The sequence below is a fragment of the Cryptomeria japonica genome, chromosome 2 (assembly GCF_030272615.1).
Source record: "Cryptomeria japonica chromosome 2, Sugi_1.0, whole genome shotgun sequence".
Taxonomy (NCBI): domain Eukaryota; kingdom Viridiplantae; phylum Streptophyta; class Pinopsida; order Cupressales; family Cupressaceae; genus Cryptomeria; species Cryptomeria japonica.
Genome location: NC_081406.1, coordinates 270,173,883 through 270,189,652, shown reverse-complemented (window position 1 = coordinate 270,189,652; position 15,770 = coordinate 270,173,883). Strand labels below are relative to the sequence as shown.

Genomic DNA, 15,770 nt, shown 5'->3' with positions numbered 1-15,770 from the left:
TGGAAAGGACAAAGATATTCCACATGAGTTCCTACATAATTTATCTGCTGGCCGCAACTTACAGATATTCAGGACTAATTCGCAAAGGCATAGTAGGAAATGGTGAGAATAAATTCCGATCATATGATTGTTATCCTCAACTGCAGCTCAAGGAGAAAAGTTTCCGAGCCCATGACACATTCCTGATGTACATAACAAGAACATTGCAAGGAGGTACTCATAACAGACTTTCCCATGAATCTAAAAGTTTGATCAGCTGATATGGATCCTGGTTTATCTAGTTTCCGAAGTTCACTTATATCAGAATCCAAGGTTTCACTAGCCGTCCTTATCGATTGCCAATCTACCCAACCAATAGGATGGTCTTGTTGGAAGTTCTCAGATAGTTGGAAACATATCAGAGTTTCAAAAGAGTAAGGCAGAAGGCAGCCATATCTTTTCCATTCTTCATTGGAAACATGGAAGAATCTTGTTCAATTGCGCAGGCAGTTGAGGGTGCCAGGCTTGAAATACAGTGGTATCTTTCTACCTTCTACCAATCCAGAACTAATTATGATCCTCACAATAACATCAGATCAGTGAAGGAGGAAAGATTCGGACACAAAGTAGATATAGAAGATTTTTGGGCAAATGTTGCTGATGAGTATGAATTTAGGAAAAGTTTATATTCCAGGCTGTCTGTAAATTTCATTAGAGAAACTCAACCTTTTCTCGTACCAGATTAGTTAGAAGATAATGGAGAGCATACTCAACCTAGTTTTGATGAGCATGCACCTCTTCCTCCTATCAGAATCATACAGACTTAACCACCCTAATGCGGCCAGTTATGAAATATACCAGGTGGTGGGTCAATCAGCAGTGTCATAGGCTGAAGCAGAAGAATATAGCTTTGACTTATAGTCTAATGGGAGTAGCAAAAGGATACTCTTCAAATGAAGAAGCAACACAAAATGCCATACCAAGCGAGAATGCCAAAAGGAAGGGGAAGGCGGTTGAGACTGAAGAACTTGCTTAGAAGAAGCAGAGGATAGAACCATCTTGTTCTGCCACATCAAGGAATGAGAAATACATATTTAATATTGATGAGTCATTGGCTGAAATAGAAATTCCTTCTTTAGTTCATGAAGAAAATGCAGAATTAGTCCATTAGGAAGATGAACATCCACCATCTCCTACTGGCACATAAATCCTGGAATCAAAGCATGACACAAATATTGAAGAGAAAGATTGTAAAGAAGGGATGATTTCTGCTCTCTGAGGGATTGCACGTGACATAGAAACAAAGGATGACCAGGAGGTAGAAGGTATTGAGCAACCCATTGTTCCTGAATGGTTGAAGGAGAGATTGAAGATGAATATACCAGTAGTAGAAGAACAAGAAGAGGACGATATGGCAGATTTCTTGGCCAGGTTAGAACAAATTGTTGTGAAGAAACCAGCTAAGAGATTTTCTACCATCCAAAGAGATGAGATAGGCAACCACACAATGCATATAGCTGTGCCTAAGGTGAACAAACCAAAAGGAGACATTGCTCCTCATGAGTTTGAGATCACCACTTTTGACTTAGGCCCAATCACAAAGACCCAAGCAAAAGATGACTTAGATAATTCAGTTGCTTCCTGTTGATGTGTTTTTCATGCACATGCAAACACATAATAAAATACCTTAAGTATCTTATCCTCTCTTGAAAAAAGTTATTCGAATGTTGAAGATTCACCTAAGGATCAATCGAAATAACTCCAAGGTTCTTATATGTAGGGTCTCTGTGTGGATAAGCTTTGTTGGTATGATGTGATTATGCTGGAATCACAAGGGGACTTACATTCGAATGCCTGAGTGTCTGATTTGCTGGAACTTAAGTCCTAATTACTAACCGGGATAATGAAGAAATAGCAAAAGGTGAAAGGCTCAGAAAGTCTACTCTAAGACCTAGAATGCAAGAAGATGGATAAATGACTAGTTGGAGTCCTATTGGGCTAGGTCTCACCATCAAACTGAACAATTCAACACCAGCTCAATGCGATCTTCTAAGGGATGCTTCGAATATGTTCAAATCGTTACACCATCTGACACTGATCACCATTCAAGTTAATGCATGAGCAATGGACGCGTAACGACTCGAGATTAAGCTCATTCAATGCCAATTGACCACGCAGGTCGCCCTTCCAATCAGTAAGAGGCTAGTGGTTTGGACTAGGCGGATTCCACACGAGTGCATTCAACAATTTTTCTCCATTCAATCTAATTATCTACCATCTAAAATTGAAGATTCAACAAGAAACCATGTATATTGCAAGAAAGAACACATTTCACCTTAACTTCAATGAAAATGGAGTTCATTTACAATTTAGGCAACAATTTCTTGCCTTCTCCTAATCTACTCTAATTGCTATTCTATTTGCTATTAATCATCAGTTATTCTAACCTCTATGAACTAACTATTATCCTTTACAAATGAAGAGCCAAAGCTTTATATAGGGAGCTCTTTTCAATTTAATGGCTCAGATTGATTTAGAATCAATGGCTAGGATTACAAGATGAAAACCCTAATTAGCGTTTGTTACAACAAACTCCTTTAGCCAATGAGAAAATTACATTCAATGCTTGAGAACCAATAGGAAGCAGGGGTAGTGGCCTTGAAGTTTGTGCCATCACTGGTGAGTTAGGTACATTGAATCTGGACATGTTGAGGTGGAACTATTTGACTGGAGGAATAGTGACTGGGATGCCACCTTGTCTGACGTTTGTGCCTTGGTTGATCCTCCTTTGTCTTTGATGCGATGAATGATGTACCTCCTTGACTTCCATGGTTTGATGAGGCCTCCTCACAGTCAAGTCTCTCCTCCTCTGGTAGCATACTTTGCCTTGAAGTGCTTGTAAGATCCTTCTTCTTTGTCATCCTGTGGTTTCTTCATGTGGTAGAATGAAGATCTTGAGGATAGCTCGGTCTATTACGTACAACTCTTTGAACACTTGAGGTCTTTAACACTTTGAGTCTTCTTTTATGCGCTTGAAGTATCCTTGATGAATGAAGGAACTGGAAAAGGTCGCCCTTGTCCTGCATTGATCTCCCTTTAAACTTGATTTTGTTGTTTTGCAAAATCAACAAAAGATGATTAAGAATACATGATATTTTCCACTTTAAATCATCAACAAGAAAGCATTAGAATGAAATTCGCTCAAGATCCTCTCCAGGGACAGGCCCTATAGTGAAATTCGCGAAATTGGTAATCTCACTTAATTCTCTATTCATAACTCATTCTTCAAGGCATTAACATTTATAATTGTGCTCCTTCAAGGTATAAACAAGCCATTTGCTCTCAAAAATTGCTTAGGACGGGGTTATCCAAGTGCTAAGGCAAGGTACAAGGTCCATTGAAGAAGTTCGCTCTAGACCCTTTGGAAGGGTCAGGAGTGAATTTCTTCCTTTAGGTTGAATTCCTCCTTCTTCTCACTTCATTTTGCCTTGATTTTCACCTTTCAATTTCTCTCTCATGAAGACATCATTTATTTGACCCCCAGGAAGGCCTGAAAGAAGGATTTCGCTTTGGGCCTTGGCCGAGGACAGGACCTATAAGGAATTTTGCTCTGGACCCTCTGGAAGGGTTAGGAGCAAAATTAGGAATTAGCCTTAAATACCACCCTTACACTCAAATCTCTCCTTCATTCATGTTGCTCTCACCTCAATACATGCTAACAAACCACCTTAAAGAAGTTCCTCGCTCAAAAAAATTGGATTACAAGGACATCTTAGCCATTTCGCCTAGGTACCTCTGGAAGGACAGGACCTATCCAAGAATTTCGCTCTGGATCCTTTAGAAGGCTTAGGAGCGATATTCTTCCTTAGGCTCATTTTCCTTATTTTACACATTCCAACTTGTTCACAAGGCAAAAATAGGTCATTCTTCACTCAGTCAAGATGTAGGGGCAAGCTTTGAGGTCTAGATTGGGAGCAAAAGAGGCTTCAAAGGAAATTCACTCAAATTCCTCATCACTTCCTTGACTAAATGCCCTAGGTCTCAAAAGGCAAGACTACTAGCAAGATATAAGGACTTCCTCAAACTCAACCCAACCTAGAAACAAGAGCAAGGCCTGGCCCAGAGAAGACTTCCAATGAGAGCCTGACTTGGACCACCTACTGACCCATCTCAACTCAAGCAGAGTTTGCTATCTCAATGATCTCTCTGACAACTCTCCAATGCAAAGGCTAATAGCCAAGACTAGACAACCAAACAAAGAAAACTAACCCTAGAAAGCAAAAAGTAGGGGTCCCCATTTGCAATGGGGCGATGTGTGAATACGTCACAACACTTCCATACAGGCAAAACTAGATGAGGAAACAAACAAAAAGTAGGGGTCCCCATTTGCAATGGGGCGATGTGTGAATACGCCACAACACTTCCATACAGGCAAAACTAGATGAGGAAACAAAAATTAAGAATGAGCATAAGAGATAAGTAGGGCGCCTGAAAGAATATATTCGACAATTGACTACTAAGCCACTTGATCAAGCCAATCCAGAAGCTCTTCTACTTTTGGATTCATAGTAGGTAGTCAAAGGTTCTGAGGAACATGCAGTAACAGCCAGAGAAACTAGAGATTGGATAGAAAATATAAAAGAAGCAGCCAAGTTCATAGAAGGAATTGCATCAGCATATGAGCAAACTTCTTTGCTTTCCAGGATTGAAAACATGGCAGAAATGTGGGCTGACTTCCAGGATGTCCAGGAAATAATCATTCCGTGCCCTTCGAGAACTCAAAGGAATTTCATCCCAAGAGTTGGTTAATCACAAGATAATTGAAGCAGAGGCTGCTTATGATTTCCACAGTTGTCACTGGACATTGGTTGCACAGAATGAGGTCTTGGAAAAGGTGAAGATTGATGCTGATAAAATAGAAGAATAGATAAGGCCCATTTTGGAGAAGATTTTCCTTATAGTTGCAGAAATACTTGAGAAAGAAACCATCCGAGAAAGGGATATGCAGTTGGAGAATCTGAAGATCAAAACACATGACATCTTCTTTGCCATCACAAGACCGGTCTTGAAGAGCAACCTGGTTAAAGCATCGAACCTCCTTTCCATCAGAGATGCCTTATAGAAGCAGAAACTGTAGTATTTCACCTTTGCTCTTTGTGTAGATGACTTAGAAGGATTGGAATTCAAGGTCAACCTATTGCCACATGTCACGATGGAGGAAGTGGATCAAATTGTGTCCAAGTTCAATGAATGTCAGATTAAAGGGATACAATCCTAAAAAATAGCATCTTGCACCACTTGTCTCTTTTGTAATTGATCTTTGATATTATTTTGGGAAATTCTATCTAGGATTAGGTTGTTTAGAATCTAGATCTCAGCGGTTGATCATACATTGATCTCAGCCATTTATTTTTCTTTTAAAATTCTATATAAACTCTCATTCTCTCATTTTTCATTGTTGTGGAGAGATTTACAAAATTGTTGCACAAAGCTATTTGAGTAATAAAATATTCATTAAAGTATTGTTTTGAAATCTTTTTATTGCTAAATAGTTGCATGGTTGCATATTCCCTTCAACATTTAGATTAGATTTGCTCAATTAATTTGTTTTCAAGTTGTTGGATGAATGATAGATCTGATAGTATTGATTGGTGAAATCTTGCTCATATTTTTGTTGGATGGATGATTTCCTTTCAATGTGTAAAGTTAGTTTGAGCTGTTTTTAATATGGATGTTTAACTTCTACTTGGAATGATATTGTTCAATTGTTGGTATTCTTCTTAAGTGTGAAAACCTTAAGCATGACCTTAGAAGATTGCACCCGCTTTGCGTAGTTGCCCCAGTGTGGCGAAACAGAGTGCCGTTACTGGTTTCACCCAGTCATTACCGTATCTTGAATTCATAGGAGTAGCTTAGAAGTAGCATAGAATCCCTAAACCCTCATCCTTTTATCTTTTTTAGTCCTAAACCAGTAAACCCAAAAACATAGAGCATAAATTGTCAAATCTGCCTAAGTTCAACTCGTGAATGATACCAGTCGATAAGCGTAAGTCCCCCTTGAGATTTTCAGCACACACTACCCAAGAAGCTATCCCACTAAAGTCGCTTGTTCGCACATATAGACCTTGGAGTCGCCTTGTGGTCTTTCTCGCAATCTTGGCACAAGTAGTGATTTTGTTCAGGAGAGGATAGAGTATCCTTGTGGTATTCTATTCTAAGTGTTTGGTATATGATAAAACGTACACCAACACTTCCTTTGGGCTGCCATTGCAAACTAGAATGGAGTTAGCATAAAATCACTTAGACAAGATCTTTGCAATAAGGATGAGTAGAAGAAAAAATTGTACAATCACTTTGGGATCATGAATAAACTTGTCGACTGTCATTATTTTATGCATTAGTGGCAAATGGTACTGTTTCTGATCATATCACTGATATACTAAAATATTATTAATGTGATCAGGGTCAATATTATGGAAGTCAATTTTGTTTATAAGAAATGATTGAGAACAAATTTATATCTTTTTACTCCCTCCGAGTTCTTGCTGAGATTGCGTTTGTTTAATATCATTATGGTTGGAAAAAGATTGTTTGTATCATTAAAAGCCATTGCTGGGCACGACAGAGTTGTATAGAATCTGAGTTCTAAGCTATGACAAACAGGGGCTGGTAGGGTAAATTGTAGCTGTTGGAAATTAGGAAACCTTGTGATATATTTAACTCAGTGTGAATTAGTGGTTGATTTTGCCTGATGCCCTTATGATCTCTATCCTTCTAAAATGCTTGAACAAAGAAATGTTCATACAATTATTAGCTCCTAAACTGTGAGGATTGTTTGTTAGACCTTGCATCCATATTCTTGTGTCTGGTTGCTTGTTGATCGTACGGTGTTGAATATTGAAAGATATGTTGTGAGTTTGTGATGTTTCCTCATTTTATGACCACTGAAATCTGAGTATAAGGTTTGATTTACAAACCTAGTGCTACTATATGGAACCGCCTAGTGCTGACCATGTAGGTTGTATTTAGTATAAATGGTAAGTGAACGAGTCTAATATAAGAATATTGGTTGCATCATAAAGTAAATGAAATGGGAAGGGTGTGCATATTATTATTACTAACTATTGAGTGTATATATTTATATGATTATCTAATTGATATAGTGTTGTCATCTGTCTTGTGTATGACATGAGGATTGATCATGCTTACAGCAAGTTTATAACTATTGTTGTATGCCTGTCAAATTTAGACGATTATTATGTGGCCTTCTTGATGTATGTTGTATTCTGTTAAGAAGGATGCCATAATATAATATGATTATGATACTTGATATCATTGAATTATTTTATAGCAAGACCATACAGCACGATTAATGCAAGGTGACAAGTCTTTTGATTGGTTCTGCCCTGTGCTATGATATGGTTGCATTTATTTTATATTGACTATGTTATGCAGAATTTCTATATATGGATTTGATTTGAACAATTTGTCCTTATTAGGCACTCTGGTCTAAGATAGGTTATTTAAGATGGGTGATATATGCTTAATTAAGTATAAAGATGGTCGATAAAAAGGACCATTGTATGTGGAGGTTTTTAGTACTGTGCCATCTTAACATATTGAATTGATTCATTATAGTAAAATCATATATATAATAGATTTGTGCTATGCTTTGTTTACATTATCTTTCTTAGTCATGCTAGTCGTTGGCTTCTTTAGAGAAATTATTTGTCAAGATTGGGAATCCTTTAGGGCTATAACTTGTTGATTTATGTGACAAAATGATGGTGTCTAGTATCTGTATAGGTCATCTTAACTTGGGAAAGTACCAGTTCACATCCTAATTGTTGAAATCTTAGAACTACACTGGACTTAAATCTTGTTTGGAAGTGAGTATGTAGGCAACCCTTGGATGATGGATGCTCTTGTGACCCAAGTTTGAAGGGGAGTTTAGGGAAAAGCTCCAAGGTTTGGTGATGTTTCTAAACTTGATCAACCATCCCTCTTCAATATGCTTCACTTTCAAATTGAAATTTGCATAAGATGGTTGTGAACTCACCTCCCAACTAATATGTCCTTGCTAAGGTTTAAGTTAATGAAAGGTAATCCATCATCATCTAGCTTATCCACTCTTAATGATTGTGGTGTGGTGTTTGACTTACAAATCTGCTCTAATATTGGATGAAATTTTGGAGTCCTCATCATCATGGTCTTTATTTGTCGTGACTGTAAAAGAGTGCCTCTAGATTTGTCTAAACTAAAATTATTAGAGTTTTGTGTGCTAAACACTATGACATTATGTATTGGCTTAGTGATAAGTATAGGAAGGTATCGGTTAGCCTCAAGGGACTGGAGAGGTTTATTCTTCCAATAAATAAGGGCATGATAAACTTGGCTATCACATCGCTATGTATGAGTTAAGGAAATTTTGTATCTAATGATGATGTTGAATTAAGCCATTATGATACGATGATGTAAGCAACTGTTAATCTTTATGGAGGATCTGCTTGCTTATATGTGCCTAGATCTGTGTTGGATTTAGGATTAAGTTGGTCGATCTGTGTTGGATTTAGGATTAAGTTGGTCATGATTGCCTTTGTCAACAATGGGCAATTGACAACAAGAATTGCCAAATAGGTATGCTGCTTTGCCTTTATATTAATTTGGTGGATAATTTAATGCTAAGCTTTATGATCAGTAATACGCAAAAAATTGTATGCCCTCAGAAGTAGAATATTGTTTAATATTTACTACTGTGGGTTTAATTTATGTTTAATAAATATTGTGTCCTCGAGTAACAATTGAATGAAGTGAATAACCTTTCAGATTATTTTATGAGTTTATATTTGTTTATGTATTTGTGATCAGATAGAAGCTAACTCAGGTGGGTTCAATGTGTTACTAGTATGTTAACTTTGACCCCAAAATCTACAAGACCATGAGTATGGTTAATGGATATCTTTACCTGGTATTGTAAGGGCTAGCTAGTCTAAGGTGTGAACCCTTGGGACAATATTTTTAAAATCAATGTTTTGTACCTTGTAAATATCAGAATGTTGAATCAAGATCAATATAGGAGCCGACTTCTTGGTATTACAACTAGGGTTGAGAAAGAGACTCTACAAGGGCACAGGTAGAGAATAATTATTCTCTTAGGGTAGCTTGTCTTCCTCATCCCAAGGAGATCATTGCAATTACAAAACATGTGATCTGTATATAGATAAGCTAATTGTTGCTCTAGCATGACATGAGTTAGGGAGCATACTCTGCAAAGATAAGTATATAGAAGTTTTCAGTCATATCATATGATTACCTGCCTTTCACTAGTATCATGTAGATGATAGATACCAGAAGCTACCTGATATTATGGGGTTTATATAGGCTTTGCCAATGGCCAGACATTTATTATTTATGTAAACAATCAGTATGAGAAGCTGCAATTCCATATTAAGTTGAACAATTTGACAATCGATTGATCCAATGATCTATGACAAAATTTTGTAGTATAATATGTATATTATTCATTAAGTTAAAGATATAAAGTACAAAGTACAATGCTACAATGTAACATCGACACACAATACAATGGCTATTCCATCTCATTACCTGATACATAAGAACTTGGGCTAGGGTTTTTAAAGTTTTTTTAGGCCCCTCTTTAGTATAGTTTAAAGGTACAACTTATTTTTTCATTTGGTGTGTTTTATTTTTAATTTTTAAAATTTAGAAAAAAAAAATTGAATGGCATTTTTGTTCCTGCTGGTATTTTGTCTCTAAAGTGTAAAGATTACCCCAAAGAGATAGGCATATTTAAAAGAATCAGAATCTCTTTTAAAAAGCTTGGTGTCATCTAGAGAAACAACATGGCAAATATTCTGAGAATTATTGTAAATTAGTATGCTATATATTGGGCAACTAGAGAAACAACACTGCAAATTTTGTTACTTTTTTGTAAGTTACTATTGTCATAAATTATGCATGTGCAATGTGCATTTGCTGAAATCAATGTTTTTTGGCAGGTTAGAAATCAGGAAAGACATTCAAGTCTGGGATTTTTGTCAGAAGCAGTCTGTTATGGATGCTCTTCTGTATATCAGTGGTTGCGTGGAGAATTCCAAAATTAAGAATTCAATTATGGATACATCTGCTGGAATGTCCAAGTTATCTGAAAATATTAAAGAGGATTTTGGTTCAAAAGGGGGTTACTGTCAGGATGAGAGAAAGTCAATGTTTTTCAGGGAAGATTTGGTGTTTGCAGTTCATGCTGCTGTGAACTGTTCTGACATGAGAAGGAGAACGCCCTTGCATGTTGCTGCTACATCTGGAGATTCTCTTACTGTCCAAGGCCTATTAGCAATTGGTGCTGAGGCCAAAGGAATGAAAGATTCGGGGGGAGCGACTGCTTTGTTTGTGGCTGCTGAATGTGGCCATGCAGATGTTTGTGAATTGCTTCTACAAGGTGGGGCAGATGTTTTGGCCTGTAACAGGGCTGGGGAGAATCCTCTGTACATTGCAGCTTTAAGAGGTCATTGCAAAGCTGTAGATGTTTTGGTGAGACACTGTTGTAAAACTAATATCAATTGGCAGAGTGCAAAAGCTTATGGTATAGTCTCTCTCCTTAAAATTACTTTAGATTTCCATGTGTATATGTGGATCATGTTTGTCCATTTTTTATTGAAATCTACGTGTTAGAAGAAGTGTAGTTTTTTAATTACATTTGCCACTGTAGGTGATGGGTGGACACCCTTAATGGCAGCTGCAGTTGCTGATCGACAAGATGTTGCAAAGGTTTTACTTAAAGCTGTAAATATAAACCTGAGCAGCCATCTGGATGATATTATTTTCAGTGAAAATGTAATCTGTGCTTCGAAGAAAGTAGCAAATATAAACCTAATCAGCCACTTGGACAATAATTTTGTCAGTGAAAATGCGACCTGCTTGAAGGATAATAAAATGAACATTGACAAAAGTGATATCTATGCTAGCACAATGCTCAAAATTTTGCAGAAGTACAAATCTACCTGTGGAAGTTTTCACATTCAGTTGTTGGATGCTCAAAATCGATATGGCCAGACAGCTCTTCATATTGCTGCCAGGAGGGACTCTATCTGGTTCGTCTGTAATCTTCTCATAGCAGGAGCTTCAATGGATATACGTGATTGCTATATGATGCGAGCTGTTGATGTTGCTTACCACCATAAACACAAAGTAGTTGCAAATATTTTAAGGAAATGGGATGCTATCCAGAGGAACCATGATCTATTCAGAACTCAGCAACAGTCTCATAAGATACTTAAAGGCTTAAGATCCAAAGATGAACAGAATGACAATGATGCAAGTAAATCTCTCTCTACATATATGTCAAAGAAGATGAGAAATCCAACTGTGAATGTCCATAAAAATGAAGAAAATATTGCAACAAGCTCAAGTATTAAGCTTCCAGAAGATCCTGGAAGACCCATTGCTGCATGCCGTTGGAGGGTGAAAAGTGAACAGAAAAGGGAAGCTTTGACTGCAGAGTCATCATCTGGCATATAGTATTATGTTTAAAGAGCTGATTGATCAAGAACTAGAGTGAATATTCTAGGCCAGCAGTGTATTCTTCTATTCCAGAATGAGTATTGGCAGAAATTGTGTAAAATTCTTGTGGAGGTAATGAAAAATAGAATATAGAGTTACAGGGAACAATTGTCCTTTATTCTTCTAGGTTTCCTCAAGATTTTATCTACTTTTTTTGGGTTTATAATTAGCAGACAGTGCAATAATCATATAATTTGGTTTTATTTTGTGACATGTAGTTGGTTCAACTCTTGTAGTTAGTAAATTGGTTTTAGTTGTTTCTCTGGTTATTCTTTATATCATTTTGAGTATTTTTTATTGCACGTTAAATCAACTTTAGTTTGCTCTGTATGTTTCCTTTTTTGGATATGAAGATTCTTTTTCTGCATTTGATAATCTTGCATTTTCGTTGGCGCATTCGTGTGAAAAGTTTTTATTAACTTATTATCATCCTTGTCTCAGATATGTGAAGTTGCCTATGTTTGTACCATGTTTCCAGTTTCGTAAATGTTGTTGCAAACAATATGCATTGTGGTCGCTTCAGAGGATGTGACAGTAATTCTTTAATTGTCATATAAAGAATTGCTTTGTATAATTAAGGAAAATCAGTTTGTTTTAAAGAAAGCAAAATTTAAAACAAAATTTGGTATCGTTATTTATCTTTAATTCAATAAATGATTATCATAGTTTTTCTATTCATTCGATGGATCTCATATCTTTGGTTGGGATAATGGATCTCATCAAGATATAAATAAAAAATGATTTTGAGTGCAAATGCTCATGGTTGGATGTTGATGTACAATCATTCTCTGAGCAATGGAGCCTTTCCTGCTAGCACTTGACCTTAATGCTATATGCATGCTGTCATTTAAAAAGTAAAAATAAAAAATAAATCATCCATGTTATTTTGGGTGTTTAGATGGACCTAAATTTCGATTATGATATTTGATAATATTTTTTTTGATCGATAAGATGCTACCAAGTGGGTAGCACCCTTTATATTGAAAGTAGAAATTTTGAGTTACATCAGTTTCTTTTTCTTAGAATGCTACATTCCAGAGACATTTGCCTTTGTGGGCTTGTGATTGATAAGGAGGTGAAGACCATTAGCCACATCAACAACCCATTCTGCTTGTGTTGGAGCTAGAAGAGTAGAATGACGACCAATGAAGGAATTAGAAGTTTCCAAGTTATTCTTTACTATTATTTCCTAAACAGAGTGATTGCTTGCTTCAGATTTTTGTTTCCTCTTGTAGTCGCAATATCTAATACACCTCCAAGCTTCCGGTTCTTGGTCTGTTGTTGAATGCAAAGATTGTGTTTAAATCTAGCCTCATAAATGGATCTTTGAAATATGCAGTAGCCGTCAACTTCTCCCATCTCTTCCTTCCAAGAACTAAAATATGATTAGTCAGAAACAACTTCAAAATGCGATTGTCATGTCCAAGGCCGTTTTCAAAGGCACTGTTATCAATCATAATCCTGAATGCCGCTTTGATTTCATTTGTTTCAATATTACATATCCTCCTCAGTTGAATCGAAAGCTCCTCAATGAGACATGGACAGTTATAGCTAAGTAATTACATTTTGCTCTATGCGATGGGTGTGGATTATTGTAGCTCATATAAACAGAGAGGGAGTCTAACAAGACTCGTGAATATGGATCTTTTGGAGCTGTTAGTCTAGACCATAGTTAATCATTATGCTTGGGAATAAGCAAAACAGATGCCCATGAAAGGAGATGCAGAGCTTGTAACATTTTGTCAGTGGCATGTTATCCCACCTATTTTTAATTTTAGAAATGACTCTTTAGATTGTTCATAGGCCCTCTTTGCAAGAATATCCACCATATGAATTGCCTCACGGTATTAGTGTTTGATTGAATAGTTATCTAGGCTATCCAGCAATGCCCAGATAGATTCTACTATGTTTTGTAATTTCCAATTAATTACTCATTGATTGCATATTGTATTAATGCAGATTTGCGAATCGCCTTAAATATCTACATTGGATGTTACTTCTTTTTAACAAATTTGCAAACTTGTTAGGACTGCTAGAAACTCAGCCTTGTCATTGGTTCCAATTTTAAATGTCTTGGATGCTACCACCCATACGAACTCGTCATTCTCATTTTGTATTACAATTGCTACATTTCAGATCCCTGGATTTTCGTTAGTAGCACTTTCAAAATTGAGTTTTAAATTTTCAATTGTTTAGATGGTGTAGTGCATCATTTAATGCTAGTTCTCTTTGTCTTCTTTTTATGAACATTGGTGTTGAAGCCTTGGGGGATTTTGAGTTTTTCCCATTTCTTCATTTAAAACTCATCCTAGCTTGTGAACGGTCTTGGACTAGAAGTTAGTATTTTCTCGCCATGGTCGCTTCGCTTATGCTGATCTCTAGTTTCTTGATAATGTCTTTTGTGTTGGATTCTTTCCGTTAAATATTTTGTCATCGTGTTCCTTCGAAACCTACCAAATTAACATTGGACTTGCGAGCAATAAGCTTTCACAAATAGAATTCCCGATTCTAGGTCAGCTCTTGAAGAGCTCTAAAATATCCTTTCGGAGCACACCACTCTAGCCTAGCCAATCCTAGCAAAAAATTGCAATGGGGCAATTGAGGAGAATGTGGCTCACCGATTCCTCTTCTGATTTGCGGATGACACAGTGGGATGGACCAGGGATACCACAGTTTGGCGGTGGTTGCTTGTTAGTATTCTTTTATATAGAGTAGTCCAAGTGAAACCCTCAGGTTTGGAAAGATTCCACTTGTTCTAACATAACTTTGTCGGCCAATCAAAACTTTCTTCTAGCGAATTTTGTAATTTGTATGTGTATCTGATTTTGACAGAGTAATTCCTAGTTTTAGATCTGTTGGTGTACGTTTTATCATATACCAAACATTAGAATAAAATATCCAAGGATACTCTATCCTCTCCTGAACAAAATCACTACTTGTGCTAAGATTGCGGGAAAGACCACAAGGCGACTCCAAGGTCTATATGTGCGAACAAGTGACTTTATGTTGGATAGCTTCCTTGGTGATGTATGCTGAAATACAAGGTGGACTTACGCTTGACAACTATTGTTCACAAGCTAGGACTTAGACAAATATGGCAATGAATGTTCTCTTTTTTTTTTGGATTTTCAGATTTTAGACTTCCTCAAAAAGGATAAGGGTTTAGAATTTCTATGCTACTTCTAAGCTATTCCTATATACTCGAGACGGTAAAGAAAGACTGGGTGAAATCAATAACGACACTTTATTTCTCCACACTTGGACAACTACGCAAAGCGCGTGCAATCTTCTAAGGTTGTGCTTAAGAATTTTATACTTGTGAGTAATACCAACAATTGAATAATATTACTCAAAGTAGAAGTTAAACATCCACATCAAAAGCTTAGACTAACTTTACACATTAAACGGAAATCCATCCATCCAAAGAAAGTATGAGAAAAAGTCTCACCAATCTAAACTATCAATCCTTCATTCATCTAACAACTTCAAAGCAAATTACTTTAAGCAAAATTATTCTATTCTATTCTATTATTGAAGAAAGATACACAACCATGCAACTAATTAATAACAAGATTTCAAGGCAAATATTTGCAAATGAACTTTTATTATTCATGTAGCTCTAAGCAACAATTTCATAAATCTCTCCACACCACCAATGAAATGAGAGAATGAGAGTTTATATAGAGTCGAAAAACAAATGAATGGTTGAGATTGATCTAAGATCAACGATCAACATTATGACAACACAACCCTAGATAGAGTTTCAAAAAAAAAGCTAGAAAGTGGCGTAGTTAGCCATCTTCTAAGAAGGTGCATCCTTATCCTTATGGGCAGCAGTGTGTACGATGAATCTGGACACAATTGAGTTGACCTCTTCTACGGTGACATGTGGCAACATGCTAATCCTGTATTCCCATCCATCCAAATCATCTGCGCAAGCAGCAAAAACAATCTCCCACTCCAGCTCCTGTTTCTAGAAGGCATCTCGAATGGACAATAATTTTGATGCCTTAGCTAAATTCTGCCTTAGGACTAGTCTAGTGACAGGGAAGAAAATCTGTTGAATTTTTTGCTTCAGGCTTTCCAGCTACATATCATTTTCTCTGTTTGTTTCATTCTCAAGCACATCCACAACTACAAGGAAGATCTTATCCTGAATCTCTCTTATCTGCTCCTTGGCCGAAGATCTTATCCCGAATCTCTCTTATCTG

At 36.7% G+C, this 15,770-nt stretch overlaps 1 protein-coding gene across 1 annotated transcript in view; it reads left to right on the top strand.

The window, feature by feature from the left end:
* Positions 1-11,835, top strand: part of LOC131056056 (uncharacterized) — a 61,262-nt gene extending 49,427 nt beyond the window's left edge. The window contains exons 4-5 of the mRNA XM_057990366.2: positions 9,999-10,582; positions 10,709-11,835. Coding sequence (XP_057846349.2) covers positions 9,999-10,582; positions 10,709-11,517 — 1,393 coding nt within the window. The 3' untranslated portion in view covers positions 11,518-11,835. The remainder of the gene's footprint in view (positions 1-9,998; positions 10,583-10,708) is intronic.
* Positions 11,836-15,770: the final 3,935 nt, after the last annotated feature.